The following is a 25,160-nucleotide window of genomic DNA, read 5'->3' as shown; positions in this document are numbered from 1 at the left end:
TAGTTTCCTACAAGGAGAGCAATTCGTAACTCTTTGGAAAGTTTTGTCGTATTTTAAGATTGACATGCAGTATATGTTGCAATAAAAGAGAAACTTAAGGAGGAAGTTCATAACTTGTTTATGAGTTCTGATTTCTAAGTGCACTGGAATGTTATACACCCAAACATTTACATTAGTGTTTCATTTCAGCCAAATAAAAAAATGGCTAAGCATTTCAAGGTCTTTTCGGTCTGGAATTTTCTAATACTATAATGGAAGGTAATTACTGGTACACTTACATCTACTTTATGATTCTCCGAGCATTCATTAATATAAAACAGACTGTTTAGTACCGTAAACGGGGTAAAGAGGATCACATGTGGTAAAGTGGATCATATGTGTATTGCTTAGATAAATCAGCGCCACATGGATCACACATGCAAAGAAAACCTTTCTTCTATAAATGCCACTAAAAATAGTTTTCTTTGCATGTGTGATCCAAGTGGCGCTGACTTATCTAACAATACACATATGATCCACTTTACCACATGTGATTCTCCTTACCCCAGTTTACGGTAATTACATAAAAATCTGGGCTGTGGTGATTAAGTACAGTTGTGACAATAAAAGAAAGAAATATTTGTTTCTTTATTCTTCCCTATTTGTAAGAACATATTTACACGTAACACATATTCATCATGCATATGTTGCCACACTACTTCTTACAGGATGATTTCTGTGCAGGTTTATGTTTCTGAGTGTTGGGGTGCATTACATGTTGAATGTTCAGAATGACGATATCCTCTACACCCCTCTGCCTCTGTATCACACAGCTGGAGGAATGGTGGGAGTGGGACAGGTGCTTTTATTTGGTTGCACAATGGCTATCCGAACCAAGTTCTCAGCATCCAACTTCTGGGCAGATTGTGTCACCTTCAAGTGCACAGTGAGTATAACAGTGTCCATTGTGGCATATTTGTGAGGGACTCAGATGTGAAGAGGGGGAACCATGCTATTTGTGCTAAATAGTTAACAATTACAAACCTAACTTCAAGAAACTGAACTTATGTTATTATGCATGACTGCACATGATGAAATTCTACCCAGGTGGATTGAATGTGCACTGTATTGCGAGACCTGTCTCTCTTGGAAGAAATTGGGCATCTAGTTCTCGTATATTGATAATTGTAATTCGGCTTAACAAACAAAGAGGACACAATCATTATACATGTTTTAATTACTGGATAATGTTTTAAGCAAACATTTGAAAAATCTTAGTTCGAATTCTGGTGCTGTCATTGATTTAATAAAATTGTTTTCAAATGCTACTTGTTTAAACAAGAACAAAATTTGAAATAGATCTGAAACATTTACGAATTTGTTACGCAAGTTTCATAATTTTATATGTTGAACCAAAATGAAATATTCAATTCCAGCTGGAATAATTTTATATTAAATTTCTATATTAGGTTTAATATTATGTACATTAATGATAAATGTCTTTTAAAGGCTTTAAGTTAACATCTTTTTATACTTGGCACACTCACCAACGTTTAGTTACTAACCACTCAAGTTCACGTTAAAATTAATGCAAGTATCAGGCTGGGTTGCAAGAAAGTATTTACTGGTTCTTTAATCCTGAACAGCCATATAAGTATTAAATAAAACCAAGGTTCTTGTTTATGTCGTCCAGTGGAATTATATAAAATTGCAGTTTTAGCTACCCTTGTATTTGGGATTCGTTCAACACGATCTTTCCAATTTAATCTATAGCGTTTTATTGTTTAGATATACTTGTGACATTTAGTTGCTGTCTTATATTGCTACTTTTTACGTGATCAAAGATAAGTATCCCACAATGAAATGAAGAAATCTCAGTTGTTATTGTCCAGTTTTCACATCCATAAAGGAATATAGTCGATGCCATAACTTTGTATAGTTTTAATAATGTTTCTTTTCTTACTTTATGTTTCAATGTGTGTTGAATTGTTCCTGTGAAATATATAAATCTATTAGGTTTAATGTTCAAGTCTTGTGATGTTCTGGAAGTCGTGTGGTATCCTAAATAGTTGAACTGTGCCACTTGTTCTAATATTTCCCCGTTTATTATAATTTTTGTTCTAATAGGCATTGACCCTTTAAAAGCCACATTTATGTGAAACTGAATTTTCCCTACAGCTCACGTGTCAACGAATTCTATCTCTATTTAAGAATAATTGACATTACTGAAAGTTGTGAGGGGGGGGGGGAGAAAACAAAAAAACATGTGTTGAAGGTAGTCTGTTTCTTTCTTTATAGGTGGCTCAATACATTGGAGAAATGTGTCGATACTTGCTGTCAGTACCATCACGTCCTGAAGAGAGGCAACATGATGTTCGACTCATGTTTGGCAATGGACTACGACCCCAGATTTGGGAAAGTTTTGTCACTAGATTTGGAATAAAGCAAATTGGAGAGTTTTATGGTGCTACAGAGGGAAATTCAAATCTTGGTGAGTCTTATAGATTCTCCTTCTGAAATAAATACTACTTTGATATGTGGTGAATGTATGCCTTACTATTATATTTCTGTCTTATTTGTACTATAATTTCTATTCTTGACATGAAAGAGCCAAAAATAAATTTGCCTTTTATGGTAGTATTTCTTTACACTTAATTTTCTTTCAGTGAACATCAACAGTACTGTAGGAGCTGTAGGATTTGTGCCCAGATATGCTGGGCCGATCTATCCTGTGGCTTTAATTCGTATTGATGAGAATAGTGGTGAGCCAATCCGGGGAAACAATGGGCTGTGTATAAGGTGTAGTCCAGGTAAGATTAATTGAATATAGTTTTCTTAAATTTTAATTAGTGGGTTGTTTTGCACTGGTAATAAGCGCAAATTAAGAATGTCTGCATAAAAATCAGCTGTGAGTACAGTATATAGTTGCCTTTATTGAGATACCCTTGGCCTCACACTTTAGAATATTTTAACGTCATTTATAAAAAATGTACAAATAATTTTTTTGTGAAAATCTCACATTGCATATAGAGGGGGGGGAATTGTTTAATGACATTTATAACAATATATGAATGGTTCAGAGCCATAGTGGGCCAAGCGCCATTTATTAAAAACGGAGAAAACAAGGGTTAAAGTTAAGTGAATACCATAGTTTAATGAAGATTGACATATCATTTAGTTTTAATGTGTATACTTTATATTACCTGCTATATGTTTCCATTGAATTATGGTAATAACTTCATTTTAACCCTTGTTTTCTACGGTTTTTAGGGTTTAATACTTAAAAATCAGTTCTCTACTCATAATGTAAATTTAAGGCAAGTGAATAATATTGCAAAATCCGAAATTAATTGACCTTCACATTCACTCAACAAATTTTATGATCAACCTACGTATCAGTAAGTTTACTGTTGCGTATGTTTCCTTCCTTCTGTACATTACATCTGTCCACGATTTTCATAGGTTGTTTGAACTCGTCTATAATAAAATCACAATTTCAGGCATGAGAAGGGTAGAGGTATTGTTTTTCCTGGTTGTAAATGATTCTGTAAACAGGTATAGACATTAAGAATGCAATAATTAAAGAAGGAGTTTCTCTCGTTTTCTTGTATTGGCATATGCCGCCATCAGTTTTTCTAGTCACTTTCATGGGTTTTCGTTGAAGTTAAGGTTTCCATAAACATTCTCTCGCAGTTACTCTTTCCTTGTTTAAGTTATTTCCTTCCTGTCTCTTCCCATAGAAAAAAAACACTTCAGTGTCGAAATAATATACGTAGGTTGCTTCATTATCTAGAAACCAATCTGTTAAATCCATAATCGAAATATGAAAATAAAAATACATTTAATGATAAATGTTATTTTGAAATAAATTAAAGGCTTGTCTTACTGCCAGTGTCCATTAGTCTTTACTTTTGTCTTTGTGCAATGTTACTGCACTATACATGTGATATTACATTAAATTATTTTGTATGCGTATTATGATTTACATTGTTTTAAATGCAGTAAAATATTGGTATAAAGAAATTGTGGAGAGTAAAAGTTTGAGAGGGAGGCTATCTGTCCATATTTCGGCATTTATGGCATTTCACTGTGTTGTTTGTTTTATGTCAATCTACAAACATGGTATGAAAATTGTCTCTCCAAATAAGAATAGATGGTGATGAAGTAGAGCTTATTGTCGTTTTATGGTTATTTTTGTTGACTGTGTTGTGGCTTGACTTTATATTTGTCTCTGTGTTTGTGAAGTCCCATTCCGTGCATATGATTGTGGCACACTTCATGTCGGGAATTCTTTCAGACATCACATGAACCAGGCAATGGATCTGTCCTCTCGGCTTTTCTACTTGCCCTTTCTACTTATGCTGAGGTAATTTACATGCCTATTTCACTTTCTCATTTTATTACTCGTGACTTTGGACAAATTATGCAGACATGGCCTTGTAGAGTCTGTCTTGAACATGGAACATGGCTGCTTTTATATTATGAGTTTTTGCTTCTTTGTGTATGCATGGGTTTGGTTACTTTCTCTGAGAGACATTTTCAAACCATAAATGAATGAACATGTAGTCGGTGATGTATGCAATGGAGGGGGAAAGGAACTACTACCCTATCCCATTATCACTACTTGTGAAGTTCAGACTTGTCTTCAAACAATTGACTAAACAACAAACAACAAACGAATTAACATACAGATTTGGAAATTGAAATTATATTAATCAATTCTCTCTTTAATGAGTATATTTTTTGTAACATATTTCTGTTTTCCGAATATGAAAATGTAGTCTTGCTCAGAGTTTGTATCTCTTTAATGGGTTCGCCTAGGTTATACTTACATTTTTATATAGCAAAGTAGCAAATGAAAAGAGACAGAAAACTAAATTTGTTAATCTATATTACAAAAATAAACGGGTGCCATGTAAATGGCTTATTTTCTCATAACACATTTGACACACTAACCAATAAAACTGCTGTATTTATTATATAATTTCAGGTCAAATTAATTGTGTACAACCATTATGTAAGATATATCTTTCGCTTCGCAAATTCATCATATTAACACAGTTATGCCAAAATTATCATTTCACTTCATAGACATTCTTAAACTATATAATTAATAGTATATTATGATACAAGATTGGAAAGTGCTTTTTACAAAATCGAGGAGAAGTTTGAAAAACTCGTTCCACTCGTTTTTCAATTTCCGAGATTTTGTAATGCACTTCATAAACGTGTATTGTACAACATTTTTTTGCACGATCATATTTTAAAAATTGCAAATACAATATATTTTGCATTGAAAATTTAGAGTAATATTATTCCAAAGCTTTCGTAAAACTGCACTGTAATGGTAACTAAGTAACAATAAGTGCACTGTAATAGGTCTATTTCAGTATAGTTTTATGTTATGAAGAATGGTTTCCCTAGCAACAAGTTTCTGTGTAGGAATTCTAACTTTCAAGGACTAACAACAATAGCTGTAAATACAACAAAAAACACGATCGTGCAAAAAATAAAAATATGAAATCATGCATTCTGCACCCAATATAAGAAGACAAAAGTCATTTTATACACTGCATTCTGAAGGAATTCTTTGTAATAATAATAATAATAATAATAATAATAATAATAATAATAATAATACTACTGGTAGAGCAGCTGGCTACGGACTGGAAGGTCCGGGGTTCGATCCCAGGTGGTGACAGGATTTTTTCTCGTTGCCAAACTTTCAGAACGGCCCCGAGGTTCACTCAGCCTCCTATAAAATTGAGTACCGGGTCTTTCCCGGGGGTAAAAGGCGGTCAGAGCGTGGTGCCGACCACACCACCTCATTCTAGTGCCGAGGTCATGGAAAGCATGGGGCTCTACCTCCATGCCCCCCAAGTGCCTTCATGGCATATTACGGGGATACCTTTACCTTTTTTTACCTTTACTAGTAGTAGTAGTAGTAATAATAGTAATAGTAATAATACTTACAAATGGCTTTCAGAGAACCTGAAGGTTCATTGCCGCCCTCACATAAGCCCGCCATCAGTCCCTATCCTGAATAAGATTAATGCAGTCCCTACCACCATATCTCACCTCCCTCAAATCTATTCTAATATTAACCTCCCATCTACGTCTCGGTCTCCTCAAAGAAAATATTTCACAAGAAAATGATCCACCATTTTCCTGTGATGCTGTATCCAAGATTTCAAAAGTCTCAGCATTCTCTTTTTCATCCTCACATTCAGTCTCATTTTCATCAGCTGCAAAACACACTTCCAAAAAATGCAAGTTACGGTTTTATTCTTCTTTATATGTAGATGTGTATAATTTAATGTCCTTTTACACTAATAGTAGGTAACAATAATAAATGCAGCAGTTTTAACTGACATTACAGGTCGCTGCAGACTCTTGCTCCACAATTGTCAATAATGAGAAGTCGATTATTGAAAGGTGTGGAAATTGGGAAAAGGGAAGGGTAAAGATACGTGGTTAAATAATATTAATGGTTCTCAATGGAGCAACATCCACGTACAACTGATGGAAGGTTAATATTTGTGAGTTGGGACATATATGTGCATGGATTCGTGTGCTGAGTTGGAAGCATGATGATTGTTCTTACATTCAGTTTTCTTATGGTCAGCGTGTTGTTATTAAACCACAAGGTAGACTGTATTTTGTGTATACAGTAGAATCCCTCTTAACTGGTACCAATGGAACCAGGCAAGTTCTAGATACGAGATTTTGCCGGATAATTGAATAAGCATTTAAAAAAAATTACCTGTTCGTATTTTATGATGCCACCTTGTTGAAACTGTAGTTATATTAAGCTTATTTCTGTCACTTGATCATAACTAAATAACAAAAAACTGTGTGGATTTTCTTTATTAAAACACATCACTTAACATAAAAATACTGGTACACTAATTTTCGGTTCAAATATTTACTGAACATAAAATTCGTGCGAACTTTCTAATGTGGCAACATTGATGGCCCAGGCTGTGGCAATCCATCCATGCATTCTTTTGTGCCTGATAATGGACACGGAGATTATTTACGTTTTGAAGCATCCTGGATTTCGGTATTTTCCCATCACTCTCAATGTCACTTTGTGGGTACCTGCAGCATTTCGGCATACCATAACAGTTACACGATCATTGTTTTGTTTGAAGTCCTTAGGCAAGGTTTCCGGCACACATGCCAGTGTTGCAGGAAGACACCTCCATAATAAACCAGTCTCGTCGGTGTTATATATTTGTTCCACACTAACATTACTCTCAGACACAATTTTCTGGAACTGATTAATAAACTGATCTGCGGACACTTCGTCAGCACTCCTTTGTTCACTGGACATGTCAGTTTTCAGATTCCATGTCTGTTAAGCCATCCAACGAAAAATCCCTACTTTGCAGTTTCATTTTATGGTGCAATTTCTTGACTTTTTCTTGTAGCATCGGCCCAGAAATGCACATTCCCACAGATATTTTAATTGCGAACCATTCATATAGAACACGATCTAATTCTTCACAGTGGGATTGATGTACAGTTTTCAGATTTTCCACAACTGTCATAGATTCATTGTTACTTACGAATCACTGAAGTTGACTGCTTTGTTTCTTTATATTGTATAAAATTGAACTTCCAACTTTATATTTGTCCATTAATTTGGATCTACTAACTCCTCTCTCTATTTTCTCGAGTAATTCAAGCTTTTGCTTCAGTGTGAGGACGTTCCTCTTGCGCTTAGCAGTAGTAGTCATGATGCTATCTATCACACGAATGAAACTTTTACACGCTATAGGAACAGAGAATTTCACACTTTCCTATTTAGAATCATCCAGCACCCCCTCGAAACGGGCGAGTTCAAATGGTAAATTTAAAGACAGTAAACATAATGTGCAGCATGTGCGATCTACGAAAACCACTCACATCTTCGTCTGACTCTTCCCTTTTGGATGAATGACTATTTTCTTTCCCCCTAGCCAAAAGTGCCATTGTTTTGGTATTGCCAGTTATTTGGGTACCAGATACGAGGGATTTTACTTATATTAATTACGAGGAAAAAATGCAGACAGTGAGTTTGATTTATAATAATAATAATAATAATAATAATAATAATAATAATAATAATAATAATAATCTAGTTTCACAGAAATATGGACTTCTGTTGAATATTCTGTTATTAAAACTTTGTGCAAAGGAAAACTTTTGACATATGTGCTATGATTATACACAGGCGAACCAGGGGTTTTTGTGGGAAAAATCAACCCTAAGAAAGCCATCAGCAATTTCAGTGGATATGCAGATCGTGCAGCAACAGAAAAGAAAATAGTTTATGATGTCTTCACACGTGGTGATCAAGTGTTTAACTCTGGTAAGCAAATATTAACTATTAATTTCGTGTTTATTTAGTAATTCAGTTAATCAAAATAAAGAGCTCTGTCCTGCAAAAGGTAATGCTGTCTACTTTAAATAGTTTTTTCCCTGCAACTTCATCCTACTGCCATTTGTAATGTTTTAATGTGTTTCTTTAAATAAATACCGGTACTAAGAATTGCTACATTTATTTCTTTAGAAATATTTTTTACATGTTTGTTTGGTAATAAAATATGAAGAATGGCACTTTGATGTATGACCATTCAAACATAATATGAGGATTTTTTTATTTATTTATTTGCCATTACTCTTAATAAGTTACAGTTTGTTGCATCTATATAATTGTATTATAAATGTCAGATGTTGACAAAAATCCTTACAATTGCAATTTTGTAGATCAAAATAATAATATTTAAAATGTAATTTTCACTTTTTATTGACAATTTTGTGTATTAGGTGACATTCTTGTAATGGATGAGTTCGGATACTTCTACTTCAAGGATAGAACTGGTGATACATTCAGGTATGTTTAGCTGTCATGGTGAACAATCATTTCATATTAAGATAAATGATGTTACAGTTATTTCATAAGGAAGTTTCTAGAGATGAAAGTAATTATATTTATTATAACAATGTATCAATGTAATATGTTGTATTATTAAAAAAAATTTTTATGAATATTGTACATATTAACTAAAGAAACAGATCCAATTAACTTCGAATGTATAGAAAGTTCAGTTTTTCGATTTTATGTTCTGTTCAGAGTTTTAATGTTCATTATATTGTCATCAATCATTCAGCTAGTGACTAAGCATCTTGATTTCATATGCTGATAATTAATTCTTTATTGTGACGTCCAGGCAGTGACTTCAAAATGTTAATAATTTAATTTTGTGTGTGTATGTATGTATAGATGGCGAGGAGAAAATGTGGCTACTTCAGAAGTGGAGGCTGTTGTCAGTAATGTAGCAGGACTGAAGGATGCTGTGGTCTATGGAGTAGAGGTAATGTTTCGTATGATGTTTTTTCCAACTTGAAACTCGGTATTGGTGAATGGAAGATGAAAATATTTTAAGAAGGGGTGGGATCTGCTCTGTAAAGTTTGTGGTTCTCGAATTGGAATTATTTCAATTTGTTAATTATCTGACTTGTTCCATATTCTAGCTGTGAAGCAATGTATGAATACCATGGAATGTTAATAAATACAATTAATAGTCTTAGGATTCGGAATCCTTTAATTAGGAGTCCACACCTGTGGAGTAACGGTCAGCATGTCTGGCCGCGAAACCAGGTGGCCCGGGTTCGATTCTCTGTCGGGGCAAGTTACCTGGTTGAGGTTTTTTCCGGGGTTTTCCCTCAACCCAATATGAGCAAATGCTGGGTAACTTTCGATGCTGGACCCCGGACTCATTTCACCGGCATTATCACCTTCATCTCATTCAGACGCTAAATAACCTAAGCTGTTGATAAAGCGTCGTAAAATAACCTACTATAATTAGGATAATGGGTGGTGATATTTGGCCATAGCAGCTGTTGCATTTCCCTCACACATACCATAAATAAATACCATATCAGCATATTCCTCAGTTGTACCATATCAGCATATTCCTCAGTTGTAAATGGAATAACTCCTATGTGACATATTTATCGATTTTCAGATTTTTGCTCTATTAAATAACTTAAATAGTGATACAGCAAATAATAAAATCTCCTATATGTAATTATATTTCTTTCTTACAAAAATGTAAGAATTCACAGTCTCCTATGTACGGCTCCCATAGGATGAATAAATGTGTTTTTTCTTCCTACTGAAAAATTTTATATTTTGCATATAGGAGTTATGGCAGTAACAACATCGATATGGCATCTTCAGACAACTAACAAGCTACTAACTTCACAATGTCAACTGAACATGCGACAAATGACTCTCGATGCATTACAAAATAAGTGCATGCACTGACATTTAAGAGCTCTTGAAAATTGATTATTCCAGGATTATGTGAGATAGGAAAAAACTTTATTAGGAAAATATGTTCCAAACTACTTCAGGAAAATGCTCCATTAGTGGCGATAAAACTTCTTGAATCACTCTATATAGGTTAATGCCATTGTCGTTTGAATAGTCGGCATTTTCAAAGATTTTTACTGGGATTCTCAAGAGTTTTGCTTGACATGCTGAAAGCAGTGAAACAGCTGGCTGTGGGATAGCAAGTAAATAATCTCACTGTACGATTGATTCACTTTCAACAACCAAAATATAACAGACTGTGCTGATATGCTATAACAGTTGCATTGTAGTCAGTAAACCTTTCATCTTCATTGATATCACAAACAAAATTCTTTGTCTCTGTGTTCGTAAAATGCTAGTTTCAATTATATATTTATGAAAAAAATAAATCATTGCTTCATTTTATTTGCGTTTCTTACAGGACTTGAGTTTTTCTCTTCTCATTTTGATAGGTACCAAACGTGGAGGGACGAGCAGGTATGGCTGCTGTTCTGGATACAGATGGAACACTAAACCTAGTTTCTTTAGCAAGAGGAGTGCAGGATCACCTACCATCATATGCACGACCTTTATTCATCCGAGTTCTTCTAGAGTTAGAAATGACTGGTATGTGATAATATATTTTAAACATCTTTTATTGTATTTGAAACTCGAATTACGTTATTTTATTAATTTCAACTTGGATTGAAAATTTTCTTTTCTTCTATCTGTGTTTGCCTGCCCTTCTCTCTCCCTTTCCCTATCTTTTTTGACTCAAGTTGTTACATTTGGATTTAGATTGTTGTCTTCTTCAGTAGTCTAGAGCAGGCCTGCAGAACCCGTAAGTAGGGGAAATATGACGTCAGCCTCACTCCACTTCTATTGAGGATGGTCGACTTCCGCATAGAGTTGTTTACATTCTTTTCCCCTGCAAGGTCCATCAGTGGCGGCACTGTAATTTTAAAAAAGGATTGTAATAAAGTCATTGTATTTATAATGCATTATCTCGTTTCAAGGTTTACAATTATGCTAGGTTTCCTGCGGTAGGTTCTTTGAAATTTCTTTGCACTTAGCTTGCTTTAGATTTTCGAAAACTTTCCTCCTATTATCACCTACGGAAACATAAATTTATAGCATTTAAGTAATAAACCTTGAAAGTCACTATTAATTTCAATTCAAAATGAACACAAGTGACGTCCTTAATTTAACGATATATAAATAATCAATATACAGTTCGTAATAATGAACTTACCCGAAAGTTTGTGCATTCCATAATTATTCTTAATATGGGCTTTGTTGAAATGTGGTTTAATATTGAAATGACGAGTAGAAATAAATTGGATAGGACACAGTAAACAAGCAATTCTTTCGTCTTCAACAACAAAATAATCATACTCCCATTTCCTTTGGAAGGAGTATTTCTTCACAGGTTTAGATTTTGTAATGTTCCAGTTCTCTCTAAACTGCAGTACGTGTATTGTGCATTTATTTATTTATATATTTATTTATTTGGCTGGAATGCGTTACAATGTTGAATGACAGCATTGACATCTGCTCATATAGCTCTCACTCACTTATCAACGTACAACTTATTTATTGTCCTATTTCTAGTAAAACCAGTTAAGACCAGTAATGCAAGTTTTATAAAATCAGAAATTAAAACTTTATTAATGCACGAAAAATCATAATAAATTCTTCAAATAAAGTAATAGGTTTGTTGCCTGCATGCAACATTTCGGACTTATTCCATTTTAGTAGAATACAGAGCACGGAAAGACAAGTCGGGGACTGTACTTAACTTATTTTACACAAAAAGTGGACTTAATCGGCTTTACTAGTAATAGGACGATAGGTAGACCTTCTTACGTTATATGCACACATAGATTTTAAAATTTATTTTACATGTCTTTTAACTTATTTATTTCCCTCATTCATTTTTCTCTTACTTTCTAAAAGTAAGTTACGAGTATGATTGAGTCATTCACGTATGCACAAAAGTATAGGCGATAATATTATTTTGATACCTCTAACAAGAGTTGCCACTGCATTACCCAGAAAATCCAGGGTGCACAGTTCGAGAAAAATTATTTTCTTGGTATGGGAGAAGGGAGGAACAAATTACACAAAATGCTTGCTTACTTACTTACTTATGGCTTTTAAGGAACCTGGAGGTTCATTGCTGCCCTCGCCCACCATTGGTCCCTATCCTGAGCACCTCTACAGTCATATCACACCTCCCTCAAATGCATTTTAATATTATCCTTCCATCTACGTCTCGGCCTCTCCAAAGGTCTTTTTCCCTCTGGCCTCCCAACTAACTAACACTCTATATGCATTTCTGGATTCGCCCATAAATGTTACATGCCCTGCCCATCTCAAACGTCTGGATTTAATTAAGTTCTGGTCTTGTTACTGTTATTAAAGATGTAGAAATATGTTCATATTATTTGCAATGCATCATAATTGTTTTGTCATCAATGTTTCTCCTAATGTTATTATGATAATATGTCATTTCTTTGTCTTTCAGGTACATACAAGCTCAAAAAGAAGGATCTGCAATTGGAAGGTTTCAATCCGAACAAAATCAAGGATAGCCTGTATTTCCTATCTGGGGGACAGTATATTCCACTCACATTAAAGCTATATGACGACATAGTATGTGGTAGAGTTCGTTTGTAACTACTTCATGCTTTAGAGAATAATCTGTACAAGGGACCAAGATTTTCCTGCAAAGCAGGATTTCATTTGTCTTGTTACTATTTTCTACCAACAGGGTTGTTCCAAAAATTTTACATTAATCAGTAATAGTTGTTAAATGGCAATAGCTTTAATTGGACCAATGTCATATAGTCTCCAAATATAACTTTTTTTTTTAAATACAGTTTTTATTCTTAAATAATAGAATACTTAAATTATGGACTGGAAACCATTGCCAAAAGGTTCTACTACAGGAAAAGAATGAAATTTGTAATGGAAATTTATAATTTACTTACTTATTTTGAGACATTAATGGGAAATTCGGGTTTGAATTATTTGTACACATAGTTTCTTAATAATTAAATTAAATATAGCTATTTTTTTCAACATATTGCCTTACGCAGAATACTGATCATTGTAATGGTATACCAAGAATGTGATAGAATTATTTATGCAAAATTACCCGAGCATGTCAACTAAAAAAATTCTGTAGCAGGTTGAAGGGCATTGAAAATAATTAATATATTTAAAGATTTATAAATGTCTATCTGATAAATTGATAATACTCGTGGCGAGAATTAAAAACCAAACATTATTAAGTTGTAGATAGTTTCCTTTTAAACAACATTTACATTAATTGAATCCTCAGCCAGTGCTTCAGTAGCATTTTACACAACATTCTTTTGGCTGTCATTTCATGTTTAAAAAACTCTCTGAATGCAAAGACTTCGATGAAGTTGAAATGTTAAAAACTTAAATAGCAGTGTGTTGGTTCATTAAATTACAGAATATCCACCATTGTTTTGCTCAGTGAATTTCTTAGGGACCGAGAATTGGTGTACAAAACGTATTTATTTTATAATTTTATCCCTTGTTTGCACATCACTACCAGTCTTGCTAACTAAATGAATTTAACAATACATATTTGTTACATACAATCTATCGAGTATGTACAATTATTTTGTAATTTTGTACAGAATTTTTATATGTACAGTATATAAATAACAGGTATATTGAAGTATGTGTGTTGGTTCTACCGTAATTCTGTTTATTTTTATCTGTTCAGTTCAAGTAGCTGCTGAGATAGTTACACACTACGTGAGGATAATTTTATTGCAGTGCAGCTCCTTAGGTAGTGAAAATCGAAACGATGGCATGATGGCAGACCAAATGGAAATATTACAGGAGAACCTATCCACATAAATCTAATTTGTCTACTACAGTTTATAGATCATGACTTAAAAATAAAACCCTAACTGTTCATACATGCTGGTCATGTGTTATTGCCATAGCTCGTATTGCCGAGAGCTTCCAGAAATATATTTTAGTAGTATCATTTAGTTGTGAGTAGCGTATCAGATAGAAATAAAGTTTTAGTACTTCTTGTGTACAGTATGTGAAAATCGTGTGAAGAGAAGTGTAAAACTTTTGGTAGAAACTCCTGTATTATGTGTAAGAAGGGGAGATCAGAGTATTTTCTTTAATGTGTTGTGCCTTGTCATTTGAGTTTACCGTATTCATTATAATTGAGAGACGAATTACCGAACAAGCTGAAAAATATTTAGGTATTCATAGTGAAAGTATCTTGGTAATGTTCTTCAATAGTCAAATGGATGGGAGCAAATATTGCAACTTTATCAATTCTCCACATCAGAACTTGTTTTCAGCATTGGTTGTATAATTAAGCCTTGTATTTTTCATGTCTTTAAAAATTCACAGTTCGTATTTTCTTTTAACAATGTTACACAGCTTATCATATACAACGTAATTCCACTTGTTGCAGCATTACAAATGGTTTCTTATTTAATCTTGAATTGTAACATCACATGTATAGTATGTGGAGAAATTATTCTTCAAAGGGAATAGTGATGACTATAATTTAACAGCACTGGATATTAGTTCTTGGAATGCACATAAAACAAGATGGCGTGTTTCTGCAGATGATAAATCCCATCCAGTCAGCAGGGTATACATCAGTATTGGGCGGAAACTTGAACTTATATGTTCATTGGGAAGCGGCTCGATTGCCCGACACTTATTCAATCGATGATTGGATAGACCGATGACTAGCCGACAGCACGAACGCCATACTGCAGATTTGCTCGACATTCATTCACTTGACGGCAGTGTATACAGTTTTATGTAGAGAGCTGCTGTGTGCTTGCATTTCGACTGATGGGTATTTATAGTTGAATTTATTGTACTCCAAATAGTCGAGATGTCATCCACTGATATGTTCTGCAATTTAGTTCCATCTAACCAAGGACATCTCAAGCTTATTGTAAATGGCTACTTGTTGACGAAAAATAAAAATCGTGGTGATGTATATTATTGGTGTTGCGAAAAAAGAAAAAGTTTAAACTGCAATGGATATGCATCCATCATTCTTGCTGATGGTAAACATAAGCTGAAGAAAACAAAAGCACATAACCATACACCAGATGCAGCAAAGAAGGATATAGCACACGTTAGAGCAGCTATTAAGAAAAAACTAGTGAATCCAGAGATACTCCTGTACAGATAATTCAAGATGAATGTGAAAAAAATTCCCGGAGAAAGACAAGCTTCGCTTTCTAGTCGTCGTGCATTACGAGAAGTCATTAAAATTCTGTTTGAATTGCTCACAACATTCAACTGTAATTTTACATTCTTTCTGTGGATTGTTAGTTGTAAATTTATTTTAACATTTTAATTTTCAAGTTTCGATAATGTGTAGTCTAATAATAATAGTAATCATAATTATTTTAATAATTAATGTCAGTTATTTTGCAAGTTAATTATAATATATGACGCATCTGAAGTTCATTATTTTCGGGTTTAAGGTGTTTTCAGGAAATTCTGTTGTCGAACAATTGTGATGTCTGGCAATTAGTGTCTAATTAACAAGTTGTCAAGCAAAATTCGCGGGTGCTCATGTAAAGGAGGTTAAGTGTGAATTGGCTAAAGCGGGATAAGTAAAGATTTTAGCCCTCCACTGTTACTTCTGTCTTGTGTTAAAGGGGTTAAATCATGCCTTCATCCATGATGCAGTTACAGTGCTCCATATTTTGTGACAAATGGGTTTTGTTCAGTACTAAAGGAGAGAAGTTTTCATACCTTGCAATTTGATTTAATTCCCTTTACACGAGCACCCACGAATTGTGTCAGGCAATAGAGCGAAACTTGTTCATCAGATTCTTCGGCAGGATTGGCCACACAATTACATGATACATATTTTACGTAAATAAAAATATGATTTTCTTTATGGCATAATAAATTATTTTCATGAAAGTACATTAATAAGTTACATAATCTACTATGTGCTTGAAGACGATGTGTTGCTGTGTTTTTTTTTTCGAGTCATAAAATGCACATTTTACGCTGTTTTTATTTCGAGTTCTGTGGGAATAAAAAGTTCGTCAAACTTGCTTTGCGAAGGTCTTCCTGTGTATGACATGTCGTATTCAACTTTGATTCTTAATATAGGATCTTACTACAAAATCACCGACTATAAACTGTTACTGAACACTTCAGAACTATGCTGTGAACTGAAGTTTATTATGTCATTTCATCCTTTTAAAATTTCTAGACTATCAGATCACATTATGATCATGAACAATCTAGAAGTATGTAGTAAAAGACAAAGGTGCTGTCTCTGAAAAAGTGTCCACAAAGAGTTCTCAAATAGACAACAAATTTTGTTTTCTCTTTTAATATTGGCTTCTGTGAACAGGACTTCTTCGATCAGTGAATAAAGAAAAATAAACGAAATTAGCATTATGCACTAATACACTTTTCATTACTACAATGATATAAGGAGGTTCAGCAAAAAATATATATATATATATATATATATATATATATATATATATATATATATATAAAAAATCATGGGGAAACACAATGACAAAATGTTGAAAACTGTTAACAGCCTTTGAAGACTAGTGAACTCTGGAATATGTATCAGTGCAGCGAGCAGCACAATGTACATTTCAAAGGATAGAAGAAATAAAGACAATATGAAGAGCTCGAATGAATTACTGCAAATAATGCATGCTGGTAGCTTTGGAACTCGAGTAACAATATACAGCAAGTTTTGAATTTACCTTTCATACATTTATGACATAAATTACGCATTTTTACTGGTATTTTACGTGTCGTGTAGAAATTAATTTTTTATGTTTAACTTCCCCAACCTGCCCTTTGGTAAAATTTCAAATTCTGTGACTACACATTACATTCACAATGCAAACTAAAACGTAAACACAATTATCTTAAATGATAAAGAAATAGCAATGGTGGAACATAACGTGAAACAAATTGTATGTTCATTGATCCTCAGAAACTTCAATGCAGTCTTTCTGAGAAAGAAAGTAAACCCTAAATTGGAATAAACTAGATTTTAATTACATTCTTCGTAACATACGTTAGTCCTCCTTTCACTATTATCATGGAAAATTACATTCCAAGAAGATAGCATTCAAACAAAAAATGGCAGTAATTGATTCGCCCTTTTATTAAAATGTTGTTTTCTAATGCCAGGCATTTGACAATAACCATTTTATTAAAATGTTATTATATATTAATTATATTAGTTTTTCAGATCATTTTTACGTTTTTTTTTTCTTTTTCTTTTTTTTGAATTTGTGATTACACATTGAAGATGTTCTAAGGATGAAGGTTACTTATGTAGAGGTACCATTTTAGGTTGATAGAAAAGTCTGCTAATTAACAATTTAGAATTCTACATCACATATCAGTTTAGAAGATATATTGTCAATATGTTAAGTTTTTTTAGAGTTTATAATACATTTGAATTATCTAGAATAGTACATTTGGATATGGTTTGTAACAATACATAACATACCACCACAGTGGCTCATTATAAGTGTTTATTATAAGTCAGGGTGCTCTGGTTCAGATCCCAGTTAATCCACAAGCCTGTGGCTCAGGCAACACAAAGGTTTTCTCGAGGTACTCTTGTTCCCCTGTGACATCCCAACTATTCATCAACATTATCCATTACGAATGTAATGTAGACCCACCACCTATGGTGCACTCTGGATAATCTTTGACAAACTAAGTGATCTACATTTCTTAGCACTACCAAAAATCTATGAGCCACACTGGTAGAGCTGGGGTGAATGATGGCAAATTAAGAGCCTTGCTATTTCACAAATACGAAAATACATAATATTTAATTATGCATATCTTTTTTTCTAAATGTTGATATAGAGAGATATCAGTTCCAGAAATATCAGATAAGACTTGATTGATTCATAAGATTTTTTTTATATAGTATTAAGTCAAATTTTTTAATAATCTAGATGCACATGACAGAATATTTTAAGAAGTGCTGGAGAATATGTCAATTTTTATCATCACCTGTAGGCTTTCAATAAAACAATATGTTCGTTGTAGGTCACAGATTTTGAAAATTAATGTGAAATGTACTTCTGCATATACAGAATTTTGTAAATACATTTCAGTATGTGTGAACTTCTAGTTGGCTTGCAGTTACATTCAATTGCACTTCGATATGTACAGTATATCAAAACAAACTGCATAATAATGACATGAAAATCTTATGTGTGAAAACTATAAATAAAACGAAACGGGTGCATGGAAAATTTTGTTATTCATCTGGAACAAGGTAATCCTAAAGTGTAACTATGATTTAGATTTTAACACATTTCAGAAATGAAGAAATTAACGGAATTGAGGCATTAACAGAATTAGATTATTGTTAAGAAATCATACTTTGTTAGTGTTGTAGCATTTTGATATGCATATTCTAATAAACTAAACCGTCATTTGCTGAAAAGGTGGAATAGAATGGAGTGCTACCTTTCATTATCTTATGTACAACTGTTATGAAATGATGTAAGTGCCTTAATGTTCTTCTCTCTCTCTCTCTCTCTCTCTCTCTCTTTTTTACCAGTTCCCTGAGTTTTAATTATGTGGTTTTGTCGCTCCATTTTTACTACTCTGTCCCCAACTCCTGTGATAATAATTTCATATATATAATGTTACAAATTCAATGTTGATAATATTAAAAATAAATGTGTTGAGTTTCTTTGTTTGTTTTTCATTCCGATCTATTCCATTCCCAAGTAATTCTTTGCATATAGTTGTGACAGATTTATAACTGCTATTTTTTCATATTATGTATCAATATTTATTACAATTGATCACATTTAATACATATATTTTTTGTTTACTTAAGAAATTTTCACGTGAAATAACGGAATTTGTACTCAAAATTGGATTATACTTCATTGCAGTCTACTTTCGTTTCTTTGAGCCATGACTGGGAGAATGGGTATGGATAATCTGGAAACACAGATGATCCAAAAACCTTGTATTTACAGTAGATATTTGCAAGAATCATCAATGTATTCAACTTCATATTTCAAATTTATTTTAACACAAACTGAATGTTTTGCATCTATATACGAATGATACATGCAATAATAATAATAATAATAATAATAATAATAATTATTATTATTATTATTACATCAGCTTCTTGTCTATGCGGATGACGTGAATATGTTAGGAGAAAATCCACAAATGATTAGGGAAAACACAGAAATTTTACTTGAAGCAAGTAAAGAGATAGGTTTGGAAGTAAATCCCGAAAAGACAAAGTATATGATTATGTCTCGTGACCAGAAAATTGTACGAAATGAAATATACAAATTGGAGATCAATCCTTCGAAGGGGTGGAAAAATTCAAATATCTTGGAGCAACAGTAACAAATATAAATGACACTCTGGAGGAAATTAAACGCAGAATAAATATGGGAAATGCGTGTTATTATTCGGTTGAGAAGCTTTTATCATCTAGTCTGCTGTCAAAAAATCTGAAAGTTAGAATTTATAAAACAGTTATATTACCGGTTGTTCTGTATGGTTGTGAAACTTGGATTCTCACTCTGAGAGAGGAACATACGTTAAGGGTGTTTGAGAATAAGGTGCTTAGGAAAATATTTGGGGCTAATTGTAAGCAGGATGAAGTTACAGGAGAATGGAGAAAGTTACACAACGCAGAACTGCACGCACTGTATTCTTCACCAGACATAATTAGGAGCATTAAATCCAGATGTTTGAGATGGGCAGGGCATGTAGCACGTATGGGCGAATCCAGAAATGCATATAGGCACCGTGCAAGGGTCTGGAAATCGTACTGGTGGCGCCGTGCAGTGTCTCAATTCCTAATTAACTACAGGCTAGCATTCATTCACTAGTTATGTGTGATATAGAAATTACATGCGGCTTTCTGCCGATAAAAAGTTGTAATATTAATAAGAATAGGTTCGTTCATTCATAGTGTTCTGACCAAGGACAGGTCTTTCACTGCAAACCCAGCATTCTCCAGTTTTTACGTATTTAATAGACGCAGTGGAAAGTTCAGTACTTTTAGAGGAGTGTAAAAATGTAACTACAGAGTTCCTGAAATATCAGTGTAGTTGTTTGGCATTTAAATCAGATTTCAGACCATTGAATGAGGCGGAACAGTCATATTACGAAAACATTGATATACTTACATTTGATGTCATGACGTGTGTAATATTTATATGTGTATAGTGTCTCTGTAAATTACGTATTTTAATGTGATTTAATTCTAGAAGTAGTCTTTTTTATATTATGTTTTATTTAACGAGTAGTTCTACTTCTTCAGCTGTTAATCTGTTATCATGCAGATACGGTAAAGTAACAACAATGATCCCTTTATCGGAGAGGTTTGTCTTTATTCCGGGAAAACCTGACTTCATCACCACCTTCTAATAGAGTAAATGATCCGCAATCAGCTGTTATGAATGTGTCACTCGATCTGCCACCGTAGCATTTAGATTTGAAGGCCACCATTTGATCCACGTTACGTGGCGTTTCACTTTAACTTCAGTACAATCAGTTGTCACTCTGCATTTTGAGTAGTGTACTTTCTTTGCAATATTGCGGGCATTGTTTCCTGAATACTTTTTCTGCTAGGCCAAAACACAAAACTGCAGTAACCAACAGCAATAAAGTGGTGGTAAAAATACATCATAATTATAGTTGTCCGATGAACTCCGAACATCACCTTCATAGCAGAATACGATAATTCAGTTTTCAATTTAATTTGAAAATATGAGTAGACGATTTTCTTCACTAATCTTACTGTATGATTGTGTTTCAATTGGCAGCAATTTTAACAATACAGTCAAAACCACAAAATGTCACTCCCACTAAGTCTGGTAGTTCTGTCTCATCTCTTTTTGAAGAATAATCTTGGAAACTTTGCATTTCATTAAACATATCATCTGTTCCTGAACTCTTGCCATAACATTTCTTATGTGACTTCAGTTCGGGATGTAATGGAATAGACACTTGAGTAGACAATTCTCACAATTCAATTGTGAAAGAAAAACCAAAATCACTCAGAATGGCTTCATTTACTTCTGCCTGTATGGCTGGGTATTTCATTTTTCGAAATAACACTTGTTGAGCATTCACCTTCCATAATACTTAAATTTTCATCTTTTCTTCTCCTTTTTGCGTCTCTTTCATACCTTTTCTAAGCTAGATGAGATGAGGCAACCTTTTTCTTTAATCTTTTGGAAAAATACTGGGAACAGTATGTTAGTTTTGGGAGTGTCCTGCTCTCTGTCCCAATAAAATGAATACCGCAAATTCTTATTGCGAGTGTTGGTTCCCAAGGTGAACCATTAGCACTTGAAGTCAAGAATTAAATATCGATATGAATACGTTTAAAAATAAATATATATTATTGTTTCTAATATTATACATTATATATATATATATATACATATATATGTAAAGAACTCGGCAATTATGTACTATGGTTTTTTTTTTTTTTTACTTTTAAATATAATAGCACATACAGCATTGGAATTGAAATTACAAATTCCCGTCGTTGTTAACTTAATGATTATTTATAAACATAATATAACATATACATTCTATTTTTTACATTAATATATAATAATATTATGATTATTTACAGGCAGTGCAGCCTACTTACTTTCGTCTGCGCTTGGATCCACAATTAACGTCGTTCCGCTTCAGTTTTCTGTTTTGGAAATGAATATTCCTATAAGAATTACTGCACCCAAGAACACAGTAATTTGTGTTACCTTTCTGCTTTTTAGGATTATCCATATTTCTAATCATTTAACCTGAGACGTTAAAGTACATTCATACGCTTCAAGCATAACTCTATCGCTGCTGTCCTGCAGTTAGTAACAACAGTCGCCACCAGAGGAGCTTGCACAATGCCTATAGTGTGTTAGGTGGGAGACTGGAGGGAAAAAGACCTTTAGGGAGGCCGAGACGTAGATGGGAGGATAATATTAAAATGGATTTGAGGGAGGTGGGATATGATGATAGAGACTGGATCAATCTTGCACAGGATAGGGACCGATGGCGGGCTTATGTGAGGGCAGCAATGAACCTTCGGGTTCCTTAAAAGCCATTTGTAAGTAAGTAAGTAATAATAATAATAATACTCCAGACGTTTGAGATGGGCAGGGCATGTAGCACATATGGGCGAATCGAGAAATGTATACAGAGTGTTAATTGGGAGGCCGGAGGGAAAAAGACCTTTAGGGAGGCTGAGACGTAGATGGAAGATAATATTAAAATTGATTTGAGGGAGGTGGGATATGATGGTAGAGAATGGATTAATCTTGCTCAGGATAGGGACCAATGGCGGGCCTATGTGAGGGCGGCAATGAACCTCCGGGTTCCATAAAAGCCAGTAAGTATAATAATAATAATAATAATAATAATAATAATAATATAATAATAATCTTTATTTCTTCTTTACACTTAAAACAACTCTTTCGTTTTACCACTGACATACTGCAATATTGGAAACAACAGCAAGCGTGCCTGAAAACAAGATGTGAAAAATTTTCAAGAACCTGCTAGCTGACCACGTTACATTCTATACAGAATGTGACAAAAGGGTATGTCAAAATGTCAGGGAAACATTTTGACAAAAGGGTATGTCAAAATGTTAGGGAAACATTCCTTGCACATAGAGGATGGAAATATGTTATATGGATATGGATCCAGAAACATTTTATTTCCTTGTTAGAGCTCTTTTTCTAGAACTCTGCTTAGAATATATGATGTGCAAGCTATTTTGTTTTTTTGTGGAATGGCAAGATTACTACCTAATACAGTTTAAATATCACTTGTGAGGTTCAGATCTATCTTCGAACAGTTGATGAAACAACATGTGAGGAATGTTTTCCTAAAGTTTTGACATTTCTTTTTTGTTACATTCTGTATAGTGTGAATTAGAATCTTATCCCCTCCCTTCATAACGGACATTTAGTGTAGTTTTTAGAGTACCGTACAGTATAAAGCTTAGTTCATAACCCATTTGTATTCAGTTCTGAGTATCAGAAAGTACGACTGTAAGCTTTTTTAATTCATTACTGAGCCAAAATCGTGCATGGTTATTTGCACAATGGATAATCTATGCACGGATAATTGGCAGTTATGTCACATCCTTTTTTTGTTTGTATACATAAATAGTATCTAATAAGAATTTTAGTAGCAAGGGTCTTTAGACCTGTGAAGAACTTCAAAAATCTTACCAGCATCTATTAGCTGTAGGAAGAGAGATATTTCGTTTAAGAATAATTGAAGGATTGTCAGTTTGTGAACAAGAGAATATTATTTGGAAGTGGTCATGAACAACTTTAAGCAAACAGCTGTTTATTCTTGCTTTATTATTAGAGAAAGTAGTGTGAAGCTGCAAGAAATAAATTTCGAGATTTTCGCGGAAATAGAAGTTTTCAGCATCCCTGATACTGAGAAGTGGTTTCAGGTGTACTATCTATTTCTATACAGTGATTTCTTCTGATATTTATTATAAGTCAATTTATCTGTGAATGATACACATGAAATATAATAATCTTTAATCAAAATTAAGGGGAATGGGTAGTGATTAGGGGTCAAAAATCCGAAAAAGAACGCACAAAACTTGGACTTTATATATATATATATATATATATATATATATATATATTTTTTTTTCAGAAAAAAAAGTTTAACAATATCTGTAACTGTTGTGATTATGATCGTGATTTTTGTCCATATCGATAGGAAATCTAATAAAGAATAATTTATCTCTCTGGCATATTTTAATAGTATGAACGTTTTCATGTAAATTTAATTAACAAAAAAAAACAAAATTCAAGCTATTGTACAAAGCAAGTGGCAATGTCTTGGCAGAATGCAGCTTACATATGGAGACTCACCGAGTTCATTGACCTCTTGCATCTGTATCATGAGTTGAGTATTACTGACGATGTTGCTGGAATCCTCAAACTTCATACTTAATTTTTTAATTAACTGTGCATTTAATCACAAAACGTAACACAGGTTTTCTATTCATTTACGTGTACTCTATTGTCCCTTTCAAGCTGCAAGGTTATTTCACTTCCACTCTGTATATTAATTTGAAATTGGTTTTTGTAAATTAGCCATTTGGATATGTGCAACTGCTATGTGTCTTGGATTTGTTGGGGTGTCGTCAGCCATGTTCTTCCATGATTTGTCCTTTGTGCATTCCATTAGTTCTTTATAAATTGTTGCTTGACCCTGTTTTTGATGGTTGTGGCTATGGAGTGATATGAAACAATTTTTAAATAATGGTTTATTTAACAACTCTCGCAACTCCAGAGGTTATATCTGTGTCGCTGGTGTGGTAGAATTTTTTCCTAGAGGAGTTGCTTTACATGCCAGTAAATCTACTGACATGAGCTGTCGCATTTAAACACACTTAAATGCCATCGACCTGGGCCAGGGTCAAACCTGCAACCTCGAGCACAGAAGGCCAGCACTATACCGACTACACTACCCAGGCCGACAGTGGTATGAAGCATTTCCTATTGGTGAATTGGGAGCTTGCACTCCATTTTCTACCCCTCATAAAGAAAGAGCCTGTAGATAACCAGTTCATCACTGGACAGTTTTAATGAACAATCATTTCTACATAAAAGAAAAACAAAGGTCAAAACTGAAAATGACAATCGACTTTTAGAGCAGCATCTCTACACTCAAAACAATTGGCTTTCGTTGGATAAAGATAATAGAAAAATTCTAGTGCAAAGGAAAACATGTCACATCTCATAGTGTA

General features: G+C 33.6%; 1 protein-coding gene across 1 annotated transcript in view; it reads left to right on the top strand.

Moving 5' to 3' along the window:
- Nucleotides 1–19,076, top strand: part of LOC138696736 (long-chain fatty acid transport protein 4-like) — a 69,781-nt gene extending 50,705 nt beyond the window's left edge. Inside the window, exons 5-12 of the mRNA XM_069822085.1 lie at nucleotides 724–925; nucleotides 2,278–2,470; nucleotides 2,646–2,789; nucleotides 8,198–8,335; nucleotides 8,794–8,860; nucleotides 9,251–9,341; nucleotides 10,798–10,951; nucleotides 12,852–19,076. Of these exons, the coding sequence (XP_069678186.1) occupies nucleotides 724–925; nucleotides 2,278–2,470; nucleotides 2,646–2,789; nucleotides 8,198–8,335; nucleotides 8,794–8,860; nucleotides 9,251–9,341; nucleotides 10,798–10,951; nucleotides 12,852–13,003 (1,141 nt within the window). The 3' untranslated portion in view covers nucleotides 13,004–19,076. The remainder of the gene's footprint in view (nucleotides 1–723; nucleotides 926–2,277; nucleotides 2,471–2,645; nucleotides 2,790–8,197; nucleotides 8,336–8,793; nucleotides 8,861–9,250; nucleotides 9,342–10,797; nucleotides 10,952–12,851) is intronic.
- Nucleotides 19,077–25,160: the final 6,084 nt, after the last annotated feature.

The sequence above is a fragment of the Periplaneta americana genome, chromosome 3 (assembly GCF_040183065.1).
Source record: "Periplaneta americana isolate PAMFEO1 chromosome 3, P.americana_PAMFEO1_priV1, whole genome shotgun sequence".
NCBI classification, from domain to species: Eukaryota; Metazoa; Arthropoda; class Insecta; order Blattodea; family Blattidae; genus Periplaneta; species Periplaneta americana.
Note: the sequence above shows the minus strand (reverse complement) of the source record. Positions and strands in the feature narration are given on the sequence as shown.